The sequence below is a fragment of the Miniopterus natalensis genome, chromosome 11 (genome assembly GCF_054644295.1).
Source record: "Miniopterus natalensis isolate mMinNat1 chromosome 11, mMinNat1.hap1, whole genome shotgun sequence".
Taxonomy (NCBI): Eukaryota; Metazoa; Chordata; class Mammalia; order Chiroptera; family Miniopteridae; genus Miniopterus; species Miniopterus natalensis.
The window spans coordinates 46,370,645-46,396,469 of record NC_142091.1 but is presented as its reverse complement, the minus strand read 5'-3'; the positions used below and the strand labels follow the sequence as shown (position 1 = coordinate 46,396,469).

General features: G+C 46.4%; 1 protein-coding gene across 1 annotated transcript in view; it reads left to right on the top strand.

The window, feature by feature from the left end:
* GALNT18 (polypeptide N-acetylgalactosaminyltransferase 18) overlaps positions 1–25,825 on the top strand; it is a 273,895-nt gene that overhangs the window by 212,113 nt on the left and 35,957 nt on the right. The window contains exons 7-8 of the mRNA XM_087821731.1: positions 16,831–17,016; positions 24,040–24,177. Of these exons, the coding sequence (XP_087677857.1) occupies positions 16,831–17,016; positions 24,040–24,177 (324 nt within the window). The remainder of the gene's footprint in view (positions 1–16,830; positions 17,017–24,039; positions 24,178–25,825) is intronic.

Sequence of the window (25,825 nt, the reverse complement as noted above, 5' to 3'; positions counted from 1 at the left end):
GATGATGGTCGCATGAGATTACGATGGAGCTGAAAAATTCTTATTGCCTCGGCACACAGCAGCCATATGTCATAGCACAGTGCATTCCCCCGGTGTGGGCGGGGATGCTGGTGTAAGCAAACCTACTGTGCCGTCATAGGAAGGCATAGCACATACAATTATGCACAGTACATAGTGCTTGATAATAAACAACTTTGTTACTGGTTTATGTATTTGCTATCCTATACTTTTTATCTTTATCTTAGAGTGCACTCTTTCTACTTATTAAAAAAAGTTTGCCGTAAAACAGTCTGCCACGTTACTCTGGCAGCAGCCTCATAAGCCTTGTGTGACACATGATAGCATCAGTTTCTCTGGAGCTTGATTTAATCTTGGTTTTGTACAGTAATGTGCCGTTCAGGCTTGTAGCCTAAGAGCAATAGACTATTCCATATAGCTTAGGTGTGTAGTAGGCTATACCATCCGGGTTTGCACAAGTGCACTCTGTGATGTGCACACAATGGTGAAATCGCCTAATGACACGTTTCTCAGAACATACCCATTGTTAAGCGGTGCATGGCTATATAAGGAAATATGTGTGTATAGTCACATATCTCTTTCTTAGATAAGTGGTAGTGTACTATGCACACTTTTCACAAGGCTGTTTTTATCACGATATATTTTTTTTTCTGAAGATAACTTTATAATAGCATATAGAGGTGTTTCTCTTTGCTTTTCTGTAGCTGCATAGTGCTCCAGTGTGTGACCATTCCATAGTTTATTCCACCAGTTTATTTTTGAGGGCATAGTGCTATGATTGATAGCCTTGTGCACATGTTTTTAAAAATATTTTACTAGGTTATCATTTTAATCGATTCCTAAAAATGGAATTGTGAGGTCAATAGGGGAATGCGTGTGTAATTTTGCTAGAACTCATCAAATATCTCTCCAGAGGGGCAGTACTTTTCCTACCAGGAGTGATGAAGGTGCCTGTTTCCGAATAGCCAACCAACAAAGTGTATTGTTGAATATTTGGGGTTTTGCCAGTCTGACAGATGAAAACTGGCTTTGAAAGTAGTTTTAATTTGCATTTCTCTTACTAAGAGCTAGGTTGAACAGCTTTTCATATGATTAAGGCCATTTGCATTTCTTTTTCCATGAGCTTTTCATATCTTTGGCCCATCTTCCTGTAGGATTGTTAGTCTTTTCTCTATTTTTAGAATCTCTTTAACATTAGGAGTGGTAATTTTTTGCCCATGATATACATTGCAAATATTTTCTCCCAGGTTATTACTTGTCTTTTGATTTTACTTCTGGTGTGTTTTTTTGTCATGCAAAGGCTTTTTATTTTAAATGGAAGCAAATGTATCAGCCTTTTTCCTTCTTGCTTCCAAAATTTAGTCATAGAAAAGCTTGCTCACTATCAGGTTATAGAAGTATTCGCCTATGTTTTCTTCTAATACTCATATGATTATAATTTTTACATTTTAATCTCTGTTTTATTCAGAATTAATCCTGATGTATGGTATAAAGGAATGGACCCAAGGTCTTCCTTTTCTATGTAGCCATCCAGTTATCCTAATACCTTCTATTTAAAATAACATATTTTCCTCACTGGTTTGTTATAGTACCTTTATCATATTACCCAAAATACATTTCCTTCTAGAGTAATTTTCCAGTTTTATTTTACTAGACTTATTTTCTTTTGAGGTTCATACTTTTTTATTGAAGAGCTACCAAAAGAGAGGAGCCGGAAACAGACTGAAAGTTAGAAACGTGGGTCCAGGAGCCACACACACAGAGGAGAAAGAGGAAGCAAAGAAGGGCCTGTAGCAACTGCCGAGAACAGGCAGTGCCGTTATTTGAGACTTTACAAAATCTGTCTCTAGTTGAAGAGCTAGAGACTTTGCTAAGTTACCAGTAAAAGAGGTCCAGGCAGGTTAATGTGTGCTTACCGAGCCTCTGTGAGTTGAAGCACACGAGGGACATGCGGTTTTCCCCAGATGCCTTGGGCTGGAGGTCTCACTAATCTCAGCTCCCTGCTAGCGTCATAGCTGAGGAAGGTAATTAAAAACACTGACTCCCGGCCAGCGTGGCTCAGTGGTTGAGCGTTGCGTTGACCCATGAACCAGGAGATCATGGTTTGATTCCTGGTCAGGGCACATGCCTGGGTTTCAAGCTCAGTCCCCAGTAGGGAGCGTGCAGGAGGCAGCTGATCAATGACTCTCTATCATCATTGATGTTTCCCTCTCTGAAATCAATAAAAACATATTTTAAAAATAATAAAATAAATAAATAAAAACACTGGCTACCACAGTTTCAGGCAAATCAGCTCATCTCTGCCAGCACAGTCGGAGAGGCTTGAGAAGGAAGAGAAGGAGTGTGGGCACTGGCATTCCTGCTCAGCCAAGAAGGTCTCAGGAGACCATCAGATGCAGTATCTCACAGAAAGGCCACAAGCAGATTCTCTTACCTCTCATCCCTTAAATTGAATACCTTAAATTGGATTTTAGTCTCTGGTTGCTTCTAACATTAGGGTTAGTCTAGGCCAGCTGGAGCTAGAGTTCAGGATAACCTGAGAACTTGGAATAACACATCCCAGGGTGCTTGTGCATGTGCGTGTGTGTGTGTGTGTGTGTGTGCGTTCGTGTGTGTGTTTGTGTGGGTGAAGACAGTGACCCTGCCACTGTTTTGTATCATTGTGTCATGAATTGGAATCTGCTTTGGCATTGTCCTTCAGCCACTGTCATGGGGTGAAGCCTACAGAAGGCTGACAACTGTACACTAAGACAAGTGTTCATCTATGTGGTCTTCTGAGGTCAAGGATTTCAAAGAACACTAAGCACAGTTTTCAAGTCTGTGGGCCTTCACGCTTTCTAAGGGAATTTTCCCAGTGACTCAAAGCTTTAGCTGAGGCATCGTTCACATGCTCCCTTAGCACTGTGTTGGATGTCAATAATGGCTTCAGTGATCACTGGAGGTCAAGACTTACCCTTTCCTTGTCCTTATAAATGAGCTATTAAAGTTCTGACAAAGACATCATTGAGATTTCAAGTCCAGATGATGGGAGATTTGGGGGTGCCACTGGCTAAGAAATGGGTGTTTGGGGTACAGTTGTTTTGGGGGCAGAGGGAAATGAAACAAGTTTGATATTAGAAATAGCAATGGAAATAACCAAAATCTTGCATTGTTCATCTATTGATTCACTCAGAGAGTGAACATTTATTATGCTGCTTGTGTTAGGAACTTGGCATTAGGGTACAGAGAAATGTGGTATCTGGATCATGACTTCAATAGGAAGTCAGAAATACATAACTAAAGGTAGAAAAGACTCAGAGTGAGACAAGGGGAGCAGGTGCCCTCTGTGTGCCCATTGAAGGTAAGAGGATGGAAGAGCCCAGTGAGGATGAAAGTTTGAACTGAGAAGAGATTTTAGAACCGAGTGTGTGCACAAGAAATGGAGGGCGGGGCCAGAGTGGTACCCACAGTTTTGGAGAGAATTGTCTGGAAAGATAAGAGCTGGATTGGTAGAAAATCACAGATGTCCACCAATCTGTGCCAAAGGGGAAGGCAGCATTTCAGGAGTGCAATAACCATGCTGATTAATAGTAATGATAATAGCTATCATTAGCAACATTTTGTGCTTAGTGAATTTACTTATTTAATTCCGGGCACTGTGCTGAGCCCTGGGTATATAGTGATGAACAGGAGAGTCTAGGTTGTGCCCTCAGAGAGCTTACATTCTAGTGAGTTTTATGCTTTGTGTCATTTACTCCCCTAGAGAGCCACAGGAGACTAGGATTATTATCCTCATTTTACAGATACAAACACTGAGGCTCAGAGAGATGCGGTCACTTGCCCATGTCCCAGAGAAAGAGTGGTGGAGCTCGGATTTGAACATAGTTCTGTCTGATGCCGAAACCTCTAATCCTCACCCTGTGCTATGAGAGTGTGAGCAGAGAAGCGAACAAATGCAGCTGGAAGAAGACGTTTGGAGGAGCAGGTGCGGTCAAGGGCTGGCAACATAAGACAGACTCAAAGACCAGGGAGGAAGTGACTAGGGATTGAAAAGAGGTAGAGAGTTTAGAGACTATTTGACCATGAATGGAGGGAGAGGGAGCAATTGAAAACTGGCGACTTGGTGCCTGCTTGCAGGCAGAGGCCAAGGGCAGAGCCGTGGGAAAGTATGGACTTGACCTTGAGAGAGTGGTTGAAATGTTAGGGTCCTTCTAGGCGGTCAGCTATAGCTAGCCCTGCTCTATAGGAGTGTGTGTCATGAGGTGTGGCCTCCTGGGACCATGGGCCTGAAATTCCCAGGGCTCTTAAAGTCTGAGCAACCTGGGGCCCATGAGGTCTAAACCTCTGGGATTTGGGGGTATTTCCTGCTTGTGATCTCCATGCATGAGGGAAGCTTGGTGCCCCAAGCAGCCAGGAACCAACCATTCTGCCACGCCCAGCAGCAAAGACACCTGAAAACACTGGGAGGATGGCGTCTTTGCCATGGCACATTATCTCCAGCACACCAGCCACGGAGTGACTCAACAATTACTACCAGCCACCAAACACACGCAGCTTAACAGCATGTTGTAAAAGTTTTATGGCTAGTAAAGATAAGTGCAAAATTAATCCCTAAAGAACAAAGCAATTAGAAAGTACAAAATGAAGCAACTAGCTGGAAGTGGTGGGGAGCAGAAGGAGAGCACCCACAGACAGTTTTATTCTGGAAGGGGCTTCATGACTATGTTTTTAAAATTGTATTCAATGAGGGAGCCATAGAAAAAGTAACATTAATAAAATGCATGGAAGAGGTAACAATTAATAAAAATTTTTGAGACTCAAACTGAAGGAAATTTTTATTTTCTTAAAAAATTGGGACCAAGGGGGGAAAATGGCAATCAAGGCCATTATTGGGACAATTAATGAAACTTGATTATAGACTGTAAATTAGATGATAGTAATGTATCTATGTGTAATTTCCTGATTTGGGGGAAAAAACAAAAATGAAAGCAGAGAAAATAAACCTGGGAGGAGCAACGTATGTTAAAGCTCTAGAGAGCAATTCTCTCCCTCTCTTTCCTTTTCTTTTTCCTTTTTATGTTCTGTTTTTCTTTAGTTGAGTCTGCCTGCTGTTCTGTAGCATGTCCTGGAAGGTAGCTTGTTGCTAATTTTCCAGGGAAGAGCCACCAGGCAAGGCCAGAATTAGTTGCTCAGAATGACTGATGGAAACTGAGCCGGGGCTCCTCCTTCCTCTCCTTCCTCTCCTCCCCCCTCTCTCCCCCTTTTCCCTTCCTTCCCCTCCTCCCCCCCTTTTCCTCCTTCCCCTCATTCTCCCCTCTTCCCCTCCTCCCCCCCTTTCCCTCCTTCCCCTCCTCCCCCACTTCCCTCCTTTTTATCACCATCGCCATCGCCATTGCCATCATCATCATCATCATCATTCAGACACTGGTTTTCTTTTGACAAGAGCAGATATTCATATATCTGAGATTGCAGAAGGGGATACAGACATTTATTCCCGCTGCAGATGCTCTTTACTTCGTGAAGCCATGCAAGGGGGGCATCCCTATGAGGAAGTCGGCGACAATTTACAAAAATTATCCCTACGCATAAGTTTTCCTGTCAAGCAAGGCTTATCTGAACATAGAGTCAGTCCTGAAAATAGTTAACCCCTGGTGAGCTACCCCAGGGAACAGCACTCGCCCCTTCAGGTCCCATCTCTCTCTGTGCTGCTTGCCTGGTTTTGGACAATCCGAGGGATAGGTGCCCGGTCCCTTTCCTTCCTCGGCAGCCCCTGGCTGGTGAGGTGCTGAATGCAGTGGGCTCCACTCTATTCCTTCTGTCTGCTTGGGATCTTGCTTCTCAGCGAGGGGCTCCACCACTTGCTTAGTTTCTGCTGCACTGAAATTGCAGCCGTGTAAAGCAATTGTGGAGTAGGAGAGAGAAAATATTAATACTGTGAGTGCAAGACAGATACTCATTGGGGATTTTAATGTTTCTGAAATCAGGTCTGCCTTATAAATTTGGTGTATGTAAATAAATAAATAAAGTACAATTTATTATCCAAACAAGAACACTTTTGAGAGTGAAAAGGGGTACTATTACTAATTATACTGGAACAACAGGGGTAAACCAGTATTGTTGTGGGCAAACCAGGACATATGGTCACTCAATTTGCAATTTTATGTGTACAATTAATGTAGTTCATTCACTTGACATTGCTTGTTAGGAGCCTACCATATGTGGCATTGTGTATACAGTGTTTAACGTGGGTACACAGTGTTTAAAAAGTAAATACAGCCCCTTTCCTCCTGGAGGAGCTAATGGTATAATGAGACAGACATCTGATATGAGGGAATAAAACATAAATGTATAGTTACAAATTGCAGTAAGTGCTGTATTAGTTAACTCGAGCTGCCATAACAACATACCATAGACTGGGTGGCTTAAACAATAGGAATTTACTTCCTCTCAGTTCTGGAGGCTGGAAGTCTGAGCTCAAGATGCCAGCGTGGTTGGGTTCTGGTGAGAGCCCTCTTCCTGACTTTCAGACTACCTACCACCTTCTTGCTTAATGGCAGAGAGAGAGCTCTAGTGTCTGTTCCTTTTCTTATAAGGATGCCAGTTCTGTCTGATCAGGGCTTCACCCTTATCACCCCCTTTACCCTTAACCACCTTCTTCAAAGTTCTATCTCCAATACAGTCACATGGGGGTTAGGGCTTCAATATGTGAATTGGAGGGGGGCACAAGTTAGTCCATAGCAAATGCTACAATGGAAAACAGAATACGTTCCAGAAAGTCAGGGATTTTCTATGTTTTATACTGTGACAAAATTCCCATCTCATACAACAGTGCCTGGCACATAGTAAGTGCTCAATACATAATTGTTGTCTTAAAGCAGAGAAAGAACATGATCTGATTTATAATTTTAGAAGATGGATTGGGGGTCAACAAGGGTTGAAGTGAAGAGACTTGTTAGGAGGCTGTTGACAGAGTTGTCCACACAAAAATAATAGCACTTGGAGCAGGATGTTGGCTGAGCATATTGAAAGATGTGATTAAATTTAAGCTATATTTAGGAGGTAGAACTGACTGCATTTGCTGATGTAATTGGATGTGGAGGTTGAGGAAGATGACATTAATTATGGATGAACTACATAACTTATGTAGGTTTCAGGCTTAGGCTATTAGGTGGATGAGGGGAAGACTAAAGGACAGGTGGGGAGGCAGGGAAGAAAATGAAGAACTTGATTATGGACAAGGTAAGCTTATGGTGCCTGAGAGATGCGCAAGTGGGAGTGACATGTAGGCAGTTGGGTATATAAATCTCGAGCTCAGAGGAATGTAGTATTTCCCCTGCCTGAAAAGCTCTTATTATAACAATGGTGAGTCTTACCATCAATAGAATCTTACAGTGATAATAATTGTACCTAATACTTAGTGGGCTTTAAACTTGTGCCGGGTGTTGAAATAAACCGTCTGCATGCATTACCTCATTGAGTTCTCAAAACAGCTATTGTTGCAACGTGTCATTTTTGTCTCCAGTTCACAGACAAGGAATCTGAGGGTTAGAAGGTGAAATGAATTGCCCACAGTCACCAGCCCAGCAAACGGGAAATGTAGGCTTTGATACCAAGACTGTTTAACCCCAAAGCCTGTGCTCTGAACTTCAGTGACCTCCTGTCTTCCAAGGAGCAGAGGTCTTGGAGACATTTCCTACTCTGCTTCTAAATTATCATGTTACCTCAGTGTGCTCCCCCAGGAAGTGATGGGAGGTGATCTGTTAGGTCTCCTACAGTCCTAATATACTGCAGTGCTGATCTCTTCTTTAAATCCCATTTTTAATGTGAGTTCTCTCTAAGTGCCTCTCAGAGATGATACCCAAGCTGACAATTCATTTTGATGTGTACGAAAAGGGCAAGTCTCTTTAAGCAAAGACCCAGCACACTAGTTTTCTTCATCTGAATTCCAATGGAGTAAGAGGAAAGCTCCATAGAACAAATATCATTTCTGAGTGAGAGAATGCTCAGCATCTCAAATTCACTTTTATCATCTGAATGACAACCTCAAGGGTCCCATGGAGCCAAATGTGGGGGTAACGCTTGGGCCAGACAGTTTCCGCTACTGTCTGCGCCAGGGTCTACCAAACTGCCACAGTCCCCCACCTGTGCTGCCTTAGTGACACCTGAGTCACTTGTCACCTGTTAGATGGCCCCACTCTACTGGGGTGACAATGTATTATTTCCTTCAGTGATTCTTGGTTGTCCTGCATTTCAAAAAAGGACCCTCATGACATATCATGGGCCATTGCCACCCTTTTGAGGGGCATCTGATATGAACAATCAATTTGAATTTAACTGGAACATGCTAATGAGCCATTCATATGTGTAGGATTTATTTCTGATTAGATTAAACTTCTGAGAATGTAAAGCCATTGATTAAGGACATAAAAAAGGAAACACTTTAAATGAGTAAGTGGTTCGTCTTCATGTAGGAAAGTATAAATTAAACATAGTCCAGGGCATCAGCTGTGAATAGCAGCTGGATAGAGGGAGCTTTTCTAAATACATCCGCAAAGAAGGCACTCGCACAATTCAAAGGGACTTAACTCACCCGAGAGGGCTCTGAACACTCTCAAGGCGATGGATGGGCCAAGTTATCTGATAAAAATTACTCTCAGACTAGGGACGGGAAGGGTTTTATTTGGATTTCAGAAAATTGCTCCCCGAATCCCTGTGACATTCAAGCTCATTATCATTCTCTGGTAGCACCAGTGGTGGTTACGGGGCCAGAGAGCTTAGTTCAAAACAAAGGCACAATTAGAGTAGACAGCACACGTGTCAATGGGACCCTGATCTGGAACTTGGCCAATACTTCTGCCTCTGAGCTTGGGCTTTTGTGGTTTTGGTTCTGTAGAAATGCCTGGACTGGGACTAGCCAGCCTTCCCAGCCTCCCTGACTCATTCTGGGATTGGTGGAGCTGCCACAGGCTGCTATGTGTGGTTGTCTGACAAACTCTGAGCCACGTGATCTCCAAGCCCTGCCCTTTTCTTTTCCATCTGCCAACTTCTCCCTGGGTCTTCTGACCTCTGCTCTGGTCTGAACTTAAGCCAGACTCTAACCTATGGCCTGTTTTCCTAAGGTCCTAACACCCTGCCTACCCCTGACAGTTTCCTCTCTCATCCCTTGGAACTAAATCTACTCTCTGACAGAAGGCTAAATCCCCAGCCTCTAGGAGGTCCTGCTCTGAATCAACTCATCACCTGGATTTGGGGAGCTGTCACTTTCTGGACAATCTTTTCCTGGGCCTGGAACCTTCTGCTATGAAGTCCCACCCAACAGACTGAAGCCCTGGTACCAGTGCTACAAGGCCCAAGCCCAAGCCTCTTTGCTCACCTTGGCTCTTCACACACTGGCAGATTGAATTAATCAGGGAAATGATCACAGGCTGCAGTAGCGGCCTCCTAAACCTCAGGGTCTTAATCTAGGACAAGTTCATTTACTGTTCACATCACAGTCCCCTGAAGGGTGGGAGGCTCTCCTGGGCAGCTATTCTCTAAGTGGTGACTGAAGGACTCAGGTTGCTTCTCTTGTGGGTTCCTCATCTTTGAACTTCAAGGTCACCCTGGCTTAAACAACCAGCAGATTGGGAGGGAAAAGGGTAGAAGTGCTTATGGGCTTCCCACATTGGATACTTACCCACCTTGGCCAGGAAGTGACACCTATCATTTCTTCTCTCATTCCATTGGTCTGAGCTGCTCACATGGTCCCTCCTGACTGCAAGGGAGTCTGGGAAATGTAGAGGAACACACAGGTATTAGTAATAATAGACAAAATCATGAATAAACTCTCCTTGGCAGGAACCATTAAAGGATGCCTTCTAATCTCAGTGACCACATTTGCCAAGAGATCCTCATGAACTCTCCCATGAGGAAGTGAATTCCTATGGCCCCAATCTTTACAGTGAGAGTGTGAGGTTCTGAGGAAAAGCTGAGTCTTCTGTGTGTGATGGGCTAGTGTGCTGGGCTTGGTGCCATTGCTGCCCCTGGGTTTCCTGTAGGTAAGCAGCTATTTCAACAAAGCTCCAGTCCCTGCAAAACTGCCTTTTAACTTTGTCTTCATGAAAAGCTTCCAGACATTCCCACCCAGCTGGTCTCTCCTTGGAATTCTGCCAGATGACTCCTCCTGCCGCCTTCTGATAGTTACGAAGAATCCCTTTCAAACAGGGAAACTGCTTCGGGTGCTTCTTAGGGCTGATCCAAAATCAGGCCTCATAAGTAACATGTTCCAAGAAAAAGCATCACTGTTTCCCCAGGCAGCAGTCTGTCCAGAAGAAGCTTTCATAGTGTTTATTGTAAGAGGAGGGCTTGGGAAACTGTCTCCCCAGGGAGTGCTTTTCAGTGGGGTCTGATGGAACAATAAGCATTGTCGGGCTTGAAAAATGTTTGTTTATACTTTAAAATAACACGATATCTACCCTTGGAAACCTGGGAGAGCACCAAATAGAGCACAGTGAAGATAATCCAGAACTACAGCGCAGCTCTGTCATTCATTCTTGCCAGGCCCTGTTTAGGCACTGGAGGGTCCTCAGTGAGAGGGAGGGGTCCAAGGGCCTCTCTACTATCTGGATTGCTGGTCCACACAGAGAAAGAAGAGCTCCATCTCACTAGTAGTCAGGGAGTTGCGAATTAAAACTGCAGTGAGAATGAATCACACGTCCATTGGATTGGCAGAAACGTTGGGCAGCGCCACATGTTGGCGCGATGGTGAAGCACACGAGCGCCCATCTGTGCTGGTGCGAGTGGAACTTGGAGACTGACTTTGGAAAAGTTCCCCTTCTCCCAGGCAGTTGACTGTGTATAACCTGGGCCTCAGAAATTCCACTGTAGGGAAAATATACTGAGAGGCTCCTGCTCTTGGGCACCAAGAGACTCATGGAAGATTGTTCCAAGAAGCACTGTTCACCATGCTGGAAACAGCCAGGCTGCCAGCCAGCAGGAGAGCGGCTGAGTAAACTGCTGTTATTCACACAATGGGGCACGGCGGCGAGGAAAGCAAATGAAGCCCGAAGCGCGTTGCAGAATCCGGACAATACGCTGCCATTCCTGTAACATCCGAAAACACCCAAAACTAGAATGAAACAGGTAGTTTAGGTTGATGGCAAGGAAGTTATTAACGAAATTCAGGATAATGGATTACCTCTGGGGGTAAGGGGGAGCGCACAGAGATTTCTGAGTTCTTGCCAATGGACTGTTTCTCAAGCAGGTGGTAAGGAAACGGCTGTCCCTTGTATTATGTGTCTTTAAACTGTGCTGCGTTTTACACACACATACAGCGATCCTAAGGGCTGTGAAGGGGAAGTACAGGTGCTGTGGGAATACCTAGCAGAGGTAGTCAACCAAATTTAGGGCAGCAGGGAAAGTAGATAGGAATTAGCCAGGCAAATAAATGTAGGGGGTGGAGGAGAGGAAAAGTCCAGCAAAGGGAATGGCATGGGGAGGGGGGCGGGGGGAGAAAACCAGGAACATGGTCTGCCCTAGAAACTAAGAGAAGGTGGTGAAACTGGACCCTAGGGGGTAAAAGATGAAGCTGCAGTGAACAGGAGGGCCCAGATCTCAGAGATCTTGCAAATCACAGGAAGGAGTGTGATCTTTCTCTGGGGACTAAAAGGTTGCAAGAGTGGGAATGAGACTGTTTGGGGAGGAGGTGGGCTCCTAATTTTATACCGCCCCCAGCGGTATAAATTTTATCCCAGCTCCTCCTCTGCCTCCCACCCTTGAGCCAGCTTGCTGATGGCCCCTGGCCTTTGTCTTAGCCTTGCCCAGATTTGATTTCTCTCCCCTCCTTACTCCCGTGCAGGGTCAGGACTGGGGTGAGACGAGGGAGGTGCCTGTGGCATAGAACTGAAGGACTGCTCTGCCCAGCCCTGCTCGATGTCTTTGTCTGTCGCATGTCTGACCCCACAGCCACTCTGTGAATGGCTCTGGTCTTCTTCTGGCTGTTCTCAGGCCTCAGCTCCAGCCTCCACCCTCCTTGTCTTTCTCCCCGCAGCCTGCCTGGCTTGGCTTTCTACTCTCGTCTCGGCATTTCACGGCCAACTTAGGCGAAACAGCTACACATAAAAAGATCATTAACAACACGAGCCAAGAAACGAGGACCACATGCGCAGCACAAATTGTGTTTTGGGAGTTTGGAGGCACTGGGCCAGGCTGGCTTTGGACAGGTGGGGAGCAGGAAAGGGGCTTCCTGGGCTAAGGGGTCAGTGGGAACATTTTGCCAAGAGCAAAGAGCTCATTACAAGTCCTAAGGATATAAAAGCTGGAAAGGATTTGTGATCTGAAGCTGTGGACCGTGGCTGTGAAGTACAAGGCTGAGGTGTCACCAACCCCAATCCCTCACCTACAATAAACATCACTAATAAATTACGGCAGGCTTTTCCACTGAGCCCAAGAGAGAGCCTCCGAATCCTTCTCAACACCATGCTTCGGGAAGACATTAACCAGAGAATGGGTTTAACACAGGGGTGTTATTTGCTATTTCAGTCACAGACCATGGAGTGAGCTCAGTCTCTGAGCAGGAGAAACGGTAACAATGTGCCCCGTTGCCTTGCCTCGGGTGTCTCCTTGCTTTCAACTCCCAGTTTACAGCTCTGCTGATTTGAGGCACTGACCAGAAAACTTAGAATCACACAGTGAGAAGTAGAAGGGATCTAAGACATCATTGGATCCAGCTCCTCCATTTGGCAGCTGGGAGACCCTGAGGCTTGGGAGGGACACAGGCTTATTTATGTAAGTGGCAACATAAACCCAGTCTTGTGACCCTGACCTTGTACTAGCTGCTCCCAGTCCTGGGAAGGGAAAGAACCCTACCCTGCCTTAGGAACCCACTATGTGCCTGTCTTTGCTAGTGGGAGCTCTTCATACAGCATCTCTATTAAACCTCCCAGGCTATCATCATTCCCAATAGACAGGCAACTGACGTCCAACTACTGGCCAAATCAAAGGCTAGTGCGATAGAGGCAGGATTTAAACCCTCTCCACCAGTTCCCAGGATCTGCCTGCTTTCCTGTAGTTCCCAGGTGGAAGCTTCCAGCCTTTTCAGAAACAGTCTCACAATCAGGGCTCTCTGGGAAGGGCTGGTGGCGAGTGGGACTTGACTTCGCTGTGTACCTGTTGTTTTACAATCTGATTTGGGTTCTCAGTCACATCTGGGGCCAGCAGCTATTCTGTGGGCAAAAGCAGGCACTGGCAAGGTTGGAGGCTTTCTCTAGAGAGTTCAGGTTCCACAAGAAGAAGCCATCTGCTATTGCCCATGCTCATTTGATGACTTCCCAGGTTTTACGATGTTAATTTAAGCTCTGCAGCCAAAGTAACTCTTTTCGGTTGCAGCAGTGCGCACTTAAATGTCAGAACTTCGCTGAAAAACCGCTTGTGTTTGAAGGGAGTCATTGTGTTCAGTAAAGTCTGGCCACATTTTATGTTTATCACCTTTATTAGGGGATCTCACCGAGCGACTTAAAACCACCTCTCTATATAGTAAAGCCCAGGGCTCTCGGATTACTGGAATCACTTATTTGAGTATCAATTATTGAATATATATTAGATGTCTGGTGCTGGTGTATACAAAGTATTCAGAGGGGATTTCATTTAGACTGGGGAGGTCAAAGAGGGTAATGAGCTGGGTAACAAATGACAGGAGGGAGAGAATTATTCCAGAAAGACGGAATAGCAGGTGCAGAGGCACTGAGACAGGAAAGAACTTGGTGTGGTCAAGAAACTTGGTAGGTCAGCACCCATCCAGAAGCCACGACAAGGTCCAGCTCTGGGCAGACATGCTCTCAGGTGTCCTCAGGTGCCTGGAAGACTAGCACACTCCTCACTTGTTATAATAAGCCTGGGTCACATGTACTTTAGTTAAAAATTAAGTTCTGCCTCTTAGCAGTTGCTTCCTGTGCCTTGTGACCTCACCTGACTTCTTGGTTACTGACCCTTGCTCTGTCTTCAGTTCTCAGCCACCCCGTCGGTACCTACCTCTCCTACCCTCTTTCCTCTTGACATCTCCACCCCTAGAATTTGCAGTGTTGCGCCAGAGTTCTTTCCTACATCTTTGCCATCCATCGGTGACCTTGTTTCTCTGGCACAGTCCCTGCGTCTACAGCCTCTATCTGGTTTGGGCCTTCTTGCATCACACAAGCTGTGACGTGTGTGTGTCCCCTGCCCAGCTCCCTCCCATTTCCCATCCCCTGCCCCTCCCATGTAATTGCATGTGTAGAAGTCCAGAGGTGAGAAAAACCCTGGCACTCTGGGGGAAGTAAAAACATCTCAGCATAGCTGTAGCATAGAGTATATGGGAAGCAGGCAGGAGGCTGGAGGGGTGGGCAGGGTGTGCTGGGGAGGGCGTGGTGTAATACAACTCACATCTTCAAAAGATTCCTCTGGCTGCTGGGTGGAAAAGAGCCTGGAGGAGGAAGGCTGGAAGGGATCAGTTGTCTGGAGGCTGTTGCAGAGTCTAGAAGAGCCAGGACTGGTCTGGCAGCAGGGTGGGGAAAGGGGAGAATTCAAGAGCTCCACAGTGAGTTCGCACAGCTCCATTTACTGTGTGACTGAGGGCGTGATGGGAGGGGCTGCCGCCACTCTTCTGATTGCAGCTAGCAGAACCACCCACTCTAAGGTGAATGGTGAACTGGCTCTTTGAGAAACAGGCCTTGTCGTAAAAGAGCTTTGTTATGAATCATGTTCTATGTTGTGTTGCTGAAATATGTCAAGTAATAGCCTGCGGTTCCAGTTGCAAAATGAATAATTACCCTGCCTCTCTGTGTTGTCAATAATGTATTCACAGTATTAACAGGCTTCCATTGAAAATCCAAGCAAAGTGAATTGGAAATGAGCACACACAAAAATGCACAGTCTGGGGCTGGCACTCTGGGTGCGGTCACCCTGGGGAGCATGGGTCTTCCTCTGGTTTTGGTGGGTGTAATACCTATTCTTTTGTCTTCAGTACCAGTTGGGTGGTCTTGGGCAAGGGACAGTCCTTAGTCTCAGTCTCTTCACTTGGAATTAGACAATAACAACCTCCTCACAGGGTACTCTGAAGAGTCTACTGTATAATTTGTATAGTAATAGCTGAGATTGACTGAGTGCTTATTATATGCCAGACATTTTCTAAGCACTTTGAATGTAATAACTTTAATCTTCTCAACAATTTCATGAGATAGGTACTTTTATGATCCCTATTTGAGATGAGAAAATTAAACCACAATGAGTTCAAGCGACTTATTCAAGGTCACATAGGTAGTCAGAAACAGCCAGGATTTGACCCCAAACCATGTGATTGTAACAACCATGCTATTCTCCATCCCCACAAGCACCTTCCAGGGCCTGGAACATACAGATGCTCAGTAGGAATGCTTATTTCCCTTTCATTGGCCTTAAATAATATGCTAAGTGCAGGACAAGCTTAGAAAGTAGTAAATCAATAAATTACCTTCCAACTCTTAACAGCCTGTGGGGACCAGCTGGTGTGAGATAGACTGGTGGAGAGAAGGAATTGTCTTCCTAACTAACCTGGGGAAATTAAGCTAAATCCCAAACTGACCTTATCTTGGATGAAGACATATGGTTGTTGATGGGTACCTGTTGTAAGTCTAAAGATCATCCACCAAATCGTCCAGTTGACAATACCTGACAAGTGTCCACTGCTGTCCACCGAGAGACCTTCATTACTTTCCCTCAGAAGCCCCATTCATCAGCTCCAACCAGGCATTTCAGAGTCATCTCACATTTATTGATCTCACATGACTGACTGACTGATTAAGCATCAATCTTTTATTTATTCAACAAGTACTTATAAAGGCCTTATCTTAGGTGCTAGAAATGAGAAATGAATGACATATGGGCTCTGCCCTCTAGGAACACAGAGTGAGGAAAGGAGTCTGACCTATCAGCAGATAAGTTGTGTATCAGGAGCTTTTTGAGGGCCAGAGGAGGAAGCTATTGGCTCCGTCCCAAGAACTGAGCAAAGACCCTACAACAGAGGGGTCATGTGGCCAAGGTCTTGAGAGATGATATTTTTTCAGCTGGAGAAAGCATGGAAGAACATTCTAAAATTATAAATAGAATGGACAGAAGCCTCAAGGCACAAAAGGATGTACATGTTCCGGAACACTGAAAGTTCGGGGTGGCTGCAATGATTGTGGCAACAGCTCCAAAACACTGTCCCTTGATGCTCAGAATGCAAGGTCATTAAAAAATTCTTTTCAAAATCAGATTGCATCCTGTTCAAGCCCCTACTCACCACAGCCATTGAGAAGTTTAATATCACCCTTTTTTGCAGCTCACTCTCTCTTGGGTTCTATCAGAACTTTGGGCCCAGGAAAGATGGAGTAGGAGAAGGGTGCCTACTTTCTCCCCATGGTGCTCACTAATCCTTGCCAAGTCATGTGGTCCTTGTAAAGATAACATCTCTGCTGGAAGTCCCTGCTGGTCCCTCCATGTCAGCACTCCTGCAGGGACCATTATCAGGGTTTTGTTAACTTCTCCTTCCGGGTCAGGAGAACTCTGATCTTTGGTCACAAAATGTCTTTTCTCTTCTTTGGAGGGGTGGAAGGGGGGGGAGAAAGAAGGCCTATTAATTATTTGCAGGTAAATCCACATGTCAAGAAATAAGACATGAATTAATGACCCAATAACCTCCTTGGGTAGGAGTAGAAATAAGGTACAGCTCACTCCCTTTGCAGGCTGTGGTCTGGAGAGACAAGGTGGATTCGTCCGTGCTTACGTTGAGTGGTCACTTGTGGCCTGATATAGAGGCACAGAGTTAGGTCTGGGCACTGATGAGTGGCTCTGTGTCTTCTGCAGGTGTGGCAGTGTGGTGGGAGCGTGGAGGTCCTGCCCTGTTCTCGGATTGCCCATATTGAGCGAGCCCACAAGCCCTACACTGAGGACCTCACCGCCCATGTTCGCAGGAATGCCCTCAGGGTGGCCGAAGTCTGGATGGATGAATTTAAAAGCCATGTCTACATGGCATGGAACATACCCCAAGAGGTAGGGATCCCCTCAGGGATGGGTTTCTTGGGGGTTGGTGGGAAAAAACAAACAAAAAGCAAACATGGGACTAAATCCTTCCCATGGGCCAATGAGAGTCTTGAGTGAACTCTTAACCCCAAAATATACTACATGTGGAAGAAAGGGGGCTGACAATGAGGCACTAAGCCATGATACCCCCACCCCCATCCCAAGGCAGCATGCTTGAAGGAAGACTTCTCTCCAGACCCTAGTGTCCTCATTTTAAATGAGAAAATTTGACCGGGTAGCTCCAAGGTTACTTTATATTTTCAGGTTCTCAGCTTCTCTGACATTAGGTTTCATGGCCCTGACTTGGAAATATATCAGGCATTACCAAAATCACAAAATGCACTTTGCTCTCCCTGTAGATAGGGTTTATGCTTCTCCATCAAAGTTTTGGTCAAAGAAATAAGGAATGTCCGTATGCCTTTGGAATTTCTTGAGCTACATGGAAGGAGATATGGTACACTCCCACAGGGACCCTCAGGAGGAGAAGGGAACTATTCTGGAAATTTTCAGGCTGGGTCTAACCTTCACAGAGCCCCATCATTGCCTGCCACTGTCCTCTATCCCTCTAGCCACCTACACTTAAGAAGTGCAAGAGAGACAGCAATGATTCTCTAGTTAATTTACTCAGCCATTTCATGTGACATATGGAAATGACCTTGGACCGCTGAGTTGGAAGAACCCAACAGATGCCAGCCACAGGATCCCAGCAAGCTTAGCAACCTGTCTGCCTGGAGATCATTGCTTATGCTGCATTCTGTGTGAGACGGAGCTGTTGACGGCATGACCGCCTCCGTTCCTCCCAAGGCCATGCTTCCCCCTGGGAGTCCTTTAGGATGCCTCAGCTCTCTCTTCCTAAAAGGGAAACGATTGACCTTTGCTTCAAGTTTCCATATGAAGGCCCTGTTTCCCCATCTCTCTCATAAGCTAATGTTTCTCTGGATGAGTGATTGAGAGAGTAGGTTGGGCTGTGGGTACAAGCTTTTAGGCAATCTCCTCCCTGCCACCAGCGCCACCACCAGATGGGGAAGGGGCTCGAGCTGGGTTGCATACTCCCACTACCAGGGAGATTTCAGCGGTTTGGAGGAAGAATGAGAAGCCAATGAGTACCAGCTGGAGTGTGCTCAACCCTAATGAACCAGCCCCAAGATAGCATCCCTGACAGTGGGAGTGTTTCTAGGGAAACAGTGGTGCCTTCTGGACCCATCTGTGGCTGTGGGCGTTGGATCACAGTCTTCTAGGCAACATGCTGAGCCCCGCTGTGGGTGGCCTCTGATAGAAAGATGTTAAAAACACTTGGAATTTCCCAGGAGCTCACCTGTGTGATGTTTTTAAAGGCTCTGCTTCCTGTTCATACTCCTGACTCCTTCTCTCTGTACCCCAAAGCTGCAAACTTTCTCCCCCAATTGCAGCTGCCAGATGTTGAAGTAGATGGCAAATTCAATGCGAACCGAGTGAGTTAAAAATAATTGGAAAAGCATGAAACTCACTGTCCATTTGTGACTCTCCAAGGGGGTCATTCAAACCAAGTGAAGGGGGTGGGGAGGGAGTGGTGGTGAACACCAGAAAGGCAGATGAGATATGGGAGAGTCCAGGATAGAGCCTTAAGCGGAGAAAGAAGGAGGTCTCTTGACTCCTTTGTTCCTTTCTATGCCCAAACTCCCTCTTATAGCTCTTATCAAACTTCTAGAAAGAGTCAACACTTTTTCACTTCCCATTCACTTCTCAAGTCACATCCCAATACTCCATCAAAGCTGCTTTTGACAGTCATCATGGACATTTTAAAGTCTTTAACCCACAGGATCCCATCTTTCCTTGTAACTCTGTGCTCCCTTGGTGCAGTGATTCCACAATGTCCTCATCTCTCCCTAGTTGGTTGCTCCTAATTCCTTTTGGGCTCCTCTTACTTCCACCGGATGTGTAAGTGTCCCCAGGGATCCATCCTTGGCCTCCTGCTCTCCTTATGCACCATCCTTCTGGGTAGTCCCATCTACTCTTGGGTTCTGCAGCCACCTATCTGTTGACAACTTCCTGATTAATATCTCGAACCTTGTCTTTAGCTTCAGACATACAGCTGACAGCTTCTCCTGGGTGTGCCCATGGGCACTTCAGGCTGAATTGGACCAAAACCAAGGACATCTCCCCCACTCCCAAGCCTGCTCCATTCTTATTCTTTGTCTCAGTTCCTGATCCCACCATCTGCCCACACATATGATCTTGAAACAGCATCTTATTCTAATCTTCCTCTTCCTCAAGCCCCATTCCCAGTCCATCACCAAGCCTTCCTCTCCGTTCCTGCCTCTCCTTATGTCCAAGTTCAGGCCTGTCTCTTCCTCTGCAACAGGCTCCACCTAGACCCCTTGGCTCAAGTTGTATCCTCCTCAAACCTTCTCTCCACACTTCCCCTAAGTTATCTCATAAAAAACTCTCAGTGACCATATCGCCCTACTTAAAATTTTTAAATGGTTCTCCAGAATATGACACAGATCTAAGGTGTCCACCAGCCCTGTTTTGGAGCATCTGCAGCTTGCCTGGACTGTGGGAGCCGCCTATAGCCTCCTGCCCATTTCATGCTGTTTCTTGCGTCTGTGTGTTTGCCAGTGTTGTCCTCTGCTTGGAATTCCCTGCCCCAAACCTCTCCCCCAGCCCCCACCCTTACCAACTCCCCTCCATCCTTTTAGACTCAGCTCCAGCGACCTCTCCTCTGGGGAGCCAGTGCCAGCTGGGGAGAATGCTTCTTTTTGCATGGATGTCTCTGTCGTTGCATCACCACCCTATAAAAGAATGTTCTATTATCTGAAAGTCTCTCTCAGGCCAGTGGCTCTCACATCTGGCTGGACTTGAGATTATGACTGAATTCGTTTGGCAGAGGGCAAGGGATCCCTTTTTGGGGAAGACTCAGGGATTCTAATGTCTACCCAAGCTGAGAACCACCTCACTAGACCATGAGCTCCCTGGGGCCAGATTGTGTTATTCTTATTTGTGTCACCATGCCTAGCACAAAGCAGGGCACGTGGTCAGAGCTCTTCATTAACAACTGAATGCTTATTAACAACTGAATCTGCTGGCCATGTGTGTAATCCCGTCCTCCCTTGCTCTGTGCTCCTCAAAGCAGGTCTACAGACCAACTGCATCAGAATCGCATGGAGAGCTTTAAAAACACACTGATTCTGGGTCCTGTCCTTGAAGAGTCTGACGAGTAGATGTGTAGTGGTGCCCAAATCTGTAAAACGCTCTCCAGGTGCTGGTTTGGGGCAGTCAGGTTTGGATAATACCCATTTAGTTCATCCTGTTCATCTTTCCAAGCTCACCTTTAGCACCACCTACTCCAGGAAGCCTTCCTTGAGTGCTCACTTCCTTTTCCCCACCATCCAGGCTGCCCCACACCATGAGATGGACTAAGGGTCCTTCCTCTGTTATCCCTTAGCACTCTCTCTTCTCTCCATGCTTCACACTGTGTCCAGAGAGTATGTTTACGTATCTGGATCTTCCGCACTCTCCTTTCTGGCAGACTGTGACTTCTTCCTATTTGGATACACAGTGCTCAGGGCATCACCTAACACATACTACACATACTAGACACTCAATAAAGATGAGTTGAAAAACAAAGGAGAGGAAGTGTGGATGCTGCATGGCCCGCATGTGCCCAGCTGCCCTTAATGTGGTGACGCCCCAATACTGTACCTTCAGCTCAGTCACAAGCACATCTGTTTTCTGTTTACTTAACCTTCTGTCTACAGCATCGTAGCTGCAAATGTACAGCTGGAACTCCCAGTGTCTGTCTTAAGAATGAAATAAGTTAATGTATGAAAAGACTGACCAGTGCTTGGCAAGTGGAAAACACTAGATAAGTATTAACTCTTGTTGATGTTATAGCTTATGCCTTCTGCATGTGCACCCCAGTTTTAAGATGCCCTTGCTGGGCACTTGTCCTCTGCTGCTTCCTTCTATGCTGAATCCTCCCAGACTATGCACTGGACAGAAATGACTCTCATCTGTTCCCTCACCATGTCCAGTCTCAAGCATATAAAAACTAGAGGAGCCTCCAGCTCTTACTTCCTTCTACTTCAATTGAAAATCAGTTTGCTTGTCAACAAACAAAAAGTCAGTGTGCAGCAAAGCCCTGAGATTTTCTTACACAGGGTTCAGGAACTCTAGATCTATCACTGCTGCTTCTTGCCTGAAGGCAGGCTGGGTGCCAGGGATGACTCACCGTGGTATTCGGGCAATGGCCCTTCTTTAGGTTTGGTCAAAGGAATTGTATGTGGCTGCACACACAGGCAGGAATACTGGACAGCCTCGTGTGTGGCTAAGTGTATTAGTTTTCTAGGGCTGCCAAAACAAGTTACTACAAACAGAGTGGCTTAAAACAACAGAAACATATTTGCTCACAGTTCTGGAGACCAGAAGCCCAAAATCTAAGTGCTGACAGGGCCGTGCTCCCTCTGAAGGCTCTAGGGGAGGATCCTTCCCTGCCTGTTACAGCTTCTGGTGGCTCCTGGTGTTCCTTGGCTTATAGATGCATCACTCCAATCTCTGCCTCTGTCTCTGTGTCCAAGCCTCCCTCATTTCTCATATATAGATTCTGGCTCACCCTAATCCAGAATGATTTCATCTCAAGTCTCTAATTAATTATATCTACAAGGGTCCTATTTCCAAATAAGGTCATATTCAGAGTTTCAGGTAGACAAAAATTTAGAGAGGGGGACACTCTTCAACCCACTCCACTAAGTATTCAGCAAAGGAGAAGAGGTACGTTCATTGTTTTCTAATAATAAGGGCCAAGGTGAACTGCTTTGAGAAAGTTTGCTTATTTTTCAAATTCTGCGTCCTGCTTTGGAAGAGTTTGATGCAGTTTTCAGTAAACACACAGTGCAGGAGTGCTGAACCATTAAAACGGAAAGTCTTAATTTGATTAACAAACAGGAAGGGGAAAGGGTCGTGATATCCAGAAATCCAAGCTTAGGAGAGCTCTGATTATTGAGTCTCTTAGAAGTCAGAGTACAGATGAACCCCTGACAGGCTGTATCTCTCCCACCTTCGATTAGATCATAAAGAAGGAGACAAACTTTCCCTGGACCTCCTGTGTAGAAAGTTTTCTCACGGGAACCCAGAATTTTAGGAAAATACAGAGACCTTCTAGTGGCTCCCGGTAAAAGCTGAGACACAGTGTTAATTTCTCAGCATATAAAGGCAATTATAGCATGAAGGGAGAGGGCCCGGGTCCAGGTAAATAGCTTTGCGATGTAAGGATAAAGCTCAGACAAGTTTAAAGGGTTAGTACTTAACAGGTCCCTTGGGGTGATGTGGGGTGGGGTGGGGGTGAACAGATTACACTTACTGCCAGTTGCTGTGTTCACCACTTCATAAATATTGTCTTCACTCAGGCTTATTAATGTAGTTGAGGTGAAATTTAGGCCAGGGGCACAGAGATAAGTCAAGCATGTTCCCTGGTCATAGGGAGCCAGGAGCCAGCAGAGAGGCTAAGTTGCAGTTGCTGGGAGGGCACTAGGCAGGAGTGGAGAATAGACACATTATAGATGAGTCATCAAGAAGTACTCCAAAGACACATCCTGGCTGAAATTTCTCCCTAGGACCTTAAACCCTCAGGCTGAGGCAGGTTCAAATTTTTATATCACCTGCACTCTGTTGGGCAAAAATACATGCATTTCTTCTATATTTACATTTTGTTTTTATTCAAGCCCCATTGCCTGATATCAGCCACTTGTTATGACCATATTCAGACACATGCAGCTATCTTTGCAATTTTTCTCAGAAATTTCAGACTTAAACTCTGTCGATTTCAGTCCTTTCCAAACCCCAGTTACTTGATCCCCAGAGCTGATGCTAGAACCAGTGTTCACCCGGCCACCCTGTGGGCCACCCCGTCAGTGGCAGAGCTGTACTCCCTCCCTGTCTTCCTCCGTCTCCACTCCGGGCTGCTGTCTGAGGAGATGCCACGGTCCGCAGCTCCATGGTGCCATCCTCTGAGCTGTCACTGAGTCTCCATTTTCTGCTGTGGCATCAGTTCTTTCTCAGCCTATCGTGTGCCCTGTTCAGTACCTGGTGCACTGGCTCAGGGACTCTCCAGGCTCTCCACTCTGCTCTGGGACCCTCTCCCCCTCACTCAAGGACACATTTGTGCCTCCATTACTACTCCTTGCCTGCTGCACCCTGATGGCTCAGAGACCACCTTTCTGATACACCTGGGAAGTGTGGAACACAGGGACTCTCTGCACTAAGACCCCCAGCTTAAAGAGTCAGCCTGCTTCTCTCACAGGACTTGGCCTCGGGCCCTTGCAGATTCAAGGGATATGGTTAAAAGAGCACACTCCAGACCCAGGTTGATTGGGTTCAACTCTCTGCTCCATTTATTAACAGTGGGACTTGGGCAAGTCTCCAAAGAGGTCACTGAACCTCTCTTTGTCTTAACTCCTTGTCTGTAAAATGAGGGTTCTATAATGCTACCTCCTGGGACAATATACATAAATATAAATACATCTAAGTAAATAAATATAAGCATGTCTGTCTCACACAGAACAAAGCCTAACTCGCTGTTACATAAGCCTCAGCTGTCATGACTATTAGAAACAGTATTAGATCAACCCTTTCCCTTCCGTCTCCCTCTCCCCCACAACCCAGTCTCTCAGCTTCTCTCCTGAGGTCAGCTAAGCCTTACTCAGACTGTATTCCTCCCACTCTCATCACCTATAGCCAGACCAGCCAGGCTACAGCTTTTTGTTTGTTTGTCTTTTGTTTAAAATGTAAAGATTTGGCATCTTTATGTGCAATGGCCTTTGATGACGGTCCCCATCAGTGCTGGCCTCATGTTTCCTAGTCCAAATGGGTGGGCTGTGAGGTTAAGGTACCTGTAGGAAATCTGAGTTGAGTTGCCATGTCCCTTCACTAGACAGTGTCCAGGGATCCTGGCTGGGGAGGTCTGGGGAGAATCCGTGCCTTCTCGTGGCTGCATCTCTGAGTTTGCACCCCATGTAGGACTCAGGAATTGACATCGGGGACATCACTGAGAGGAAGGCGCTGAGGAAGCAGCTGCAGTGCAAGACCTTCCGGTGGTACCTGGTCAGCGTGTACCCAGAAATGAGGATGTACTCGGACATCATCGCCTATGGGGTGGTAAGGAGCAGGCCCTCGGGCTCCATCCAGCGCAGACAGGGCGGCCACACCACAGGGACTCCCTTGGGAGGATGTGACCTCCTCCCACAGGCTGGTTCTCCAGGACAACAGAGGTCCAGCACCAGGGAGAGCCAGGGGAGAGGGGGAAAGCGCCTCTCGGCCTCCACACAGGCCCTGCGGTAGACCTGCAGCGAGAGGCTGCTTTCCAGAGCTGCCTCAAGAAAGCCTTTGCTTTCACCGCCCAAACCTCCCCAGTCCCTTAGAGGGGTGCTTGCTGTCTCTCATATACTCCTAAGCAATTCAGCTCCAGCCCGGACCTGAATATTACATTTGATTAAACAAAGACCTGCAATTAGGTTAAGATGGCAAGGCCACGTGGCAAACACCTATTTCCCCCCAGGCATGGGTGCCTAAGTCCCATCAGCCAGCTTGCATGACTGCTCACACAAATTGCCTCCTGAAAGGAGTTCTGGGAAATATAACCTGGAGGTTGCTGTATTTTGAGGGGTGTTTTAGTACTGCTTGTTGATTGGCACAGAGCAGTGCCCCCGGGGGAGGCAGCAAGATGGAGGGACAGAGCACAGGGTTTGGATCCAGGCGGACCTGGCTCTAGTCTTGACCAGCACATATCCGGGCAAATGTGTTAATGCCCTTGGGCCTCAGATTTATCATATGGTAAAGGGGTCGAAGAAAGTATATAATATATAAGTGTATTTTCTATCTAAGGTTAAAATACTTTGAATGTGATAAACTCTCCCATTCTTCCAATTATCCCAGGACCTTAAAACTCTTATGGTAATTTAAATGATACCTGATTGATTTGGGGATATCTCACCTGATTTTTGCTGAGTGAACAAACACATAAAGTTTTAGTACTGACAGTTAAGCCCTCAAACTACCCCCTGGGCTACCTACCTCACCCCGTGTTACAGATGAGGAAACAGAGAGGCAAAGTGACTTGCCCATATTTACGCAGATAATCAATAGTAACACTGAGCCTGAAACATCAGCCACTGATACCTCAGTTCCTCCCTTTGGAGAGTGTCCCCTCAGACCTTTGTGATATCCCAGGGTGAAGGAGAACTGAGGCCTCTTCCTTTGATAGCCTGTGGTCAGGACTGAGTTCAAGGGCTGCCCCAGCAGGAACACAATGGGCACTGCACCTGCCTGGGGGGAGGGGAGGAATCCCGGTGGAAGAACTGGCCTCAGTGTGCTCTGTGGGCCTCCCAACTCTCAGATCCTTGGATTCTAACCGAAACAGAGCCGAGATCCCAGGAACTCCTCCTCCCACCTCCTGCAGGGTCTCTGTTGTCCTAGAGACCAGCCTGCAGGAGGGGGTCATATCCTCCCATGAGAGTCCCTGTAGCATGGTTGACATGTCCTCAGAGAACTGCCCAGTGGCCTCTTGCCTCTCCACTTCTCAGTCTGGTGTAATCGAATGTCAGAAAACTCCTCAGCTGGTGCTGCCCAGCAATTACCTGAGACTCTAGATCCTGTCGTCACCATGGAAACACATTGGACTGTGAGATGCCCATTAACCCCACCTACCTCCCCAGACCATTCTGATAGTTGCTACTGGTGCCCCATACCAAGTTATGTGTGCTGCTTGGCCATTGTTGGACCCAGTCCAAAAAGGACAGTTAGGCAA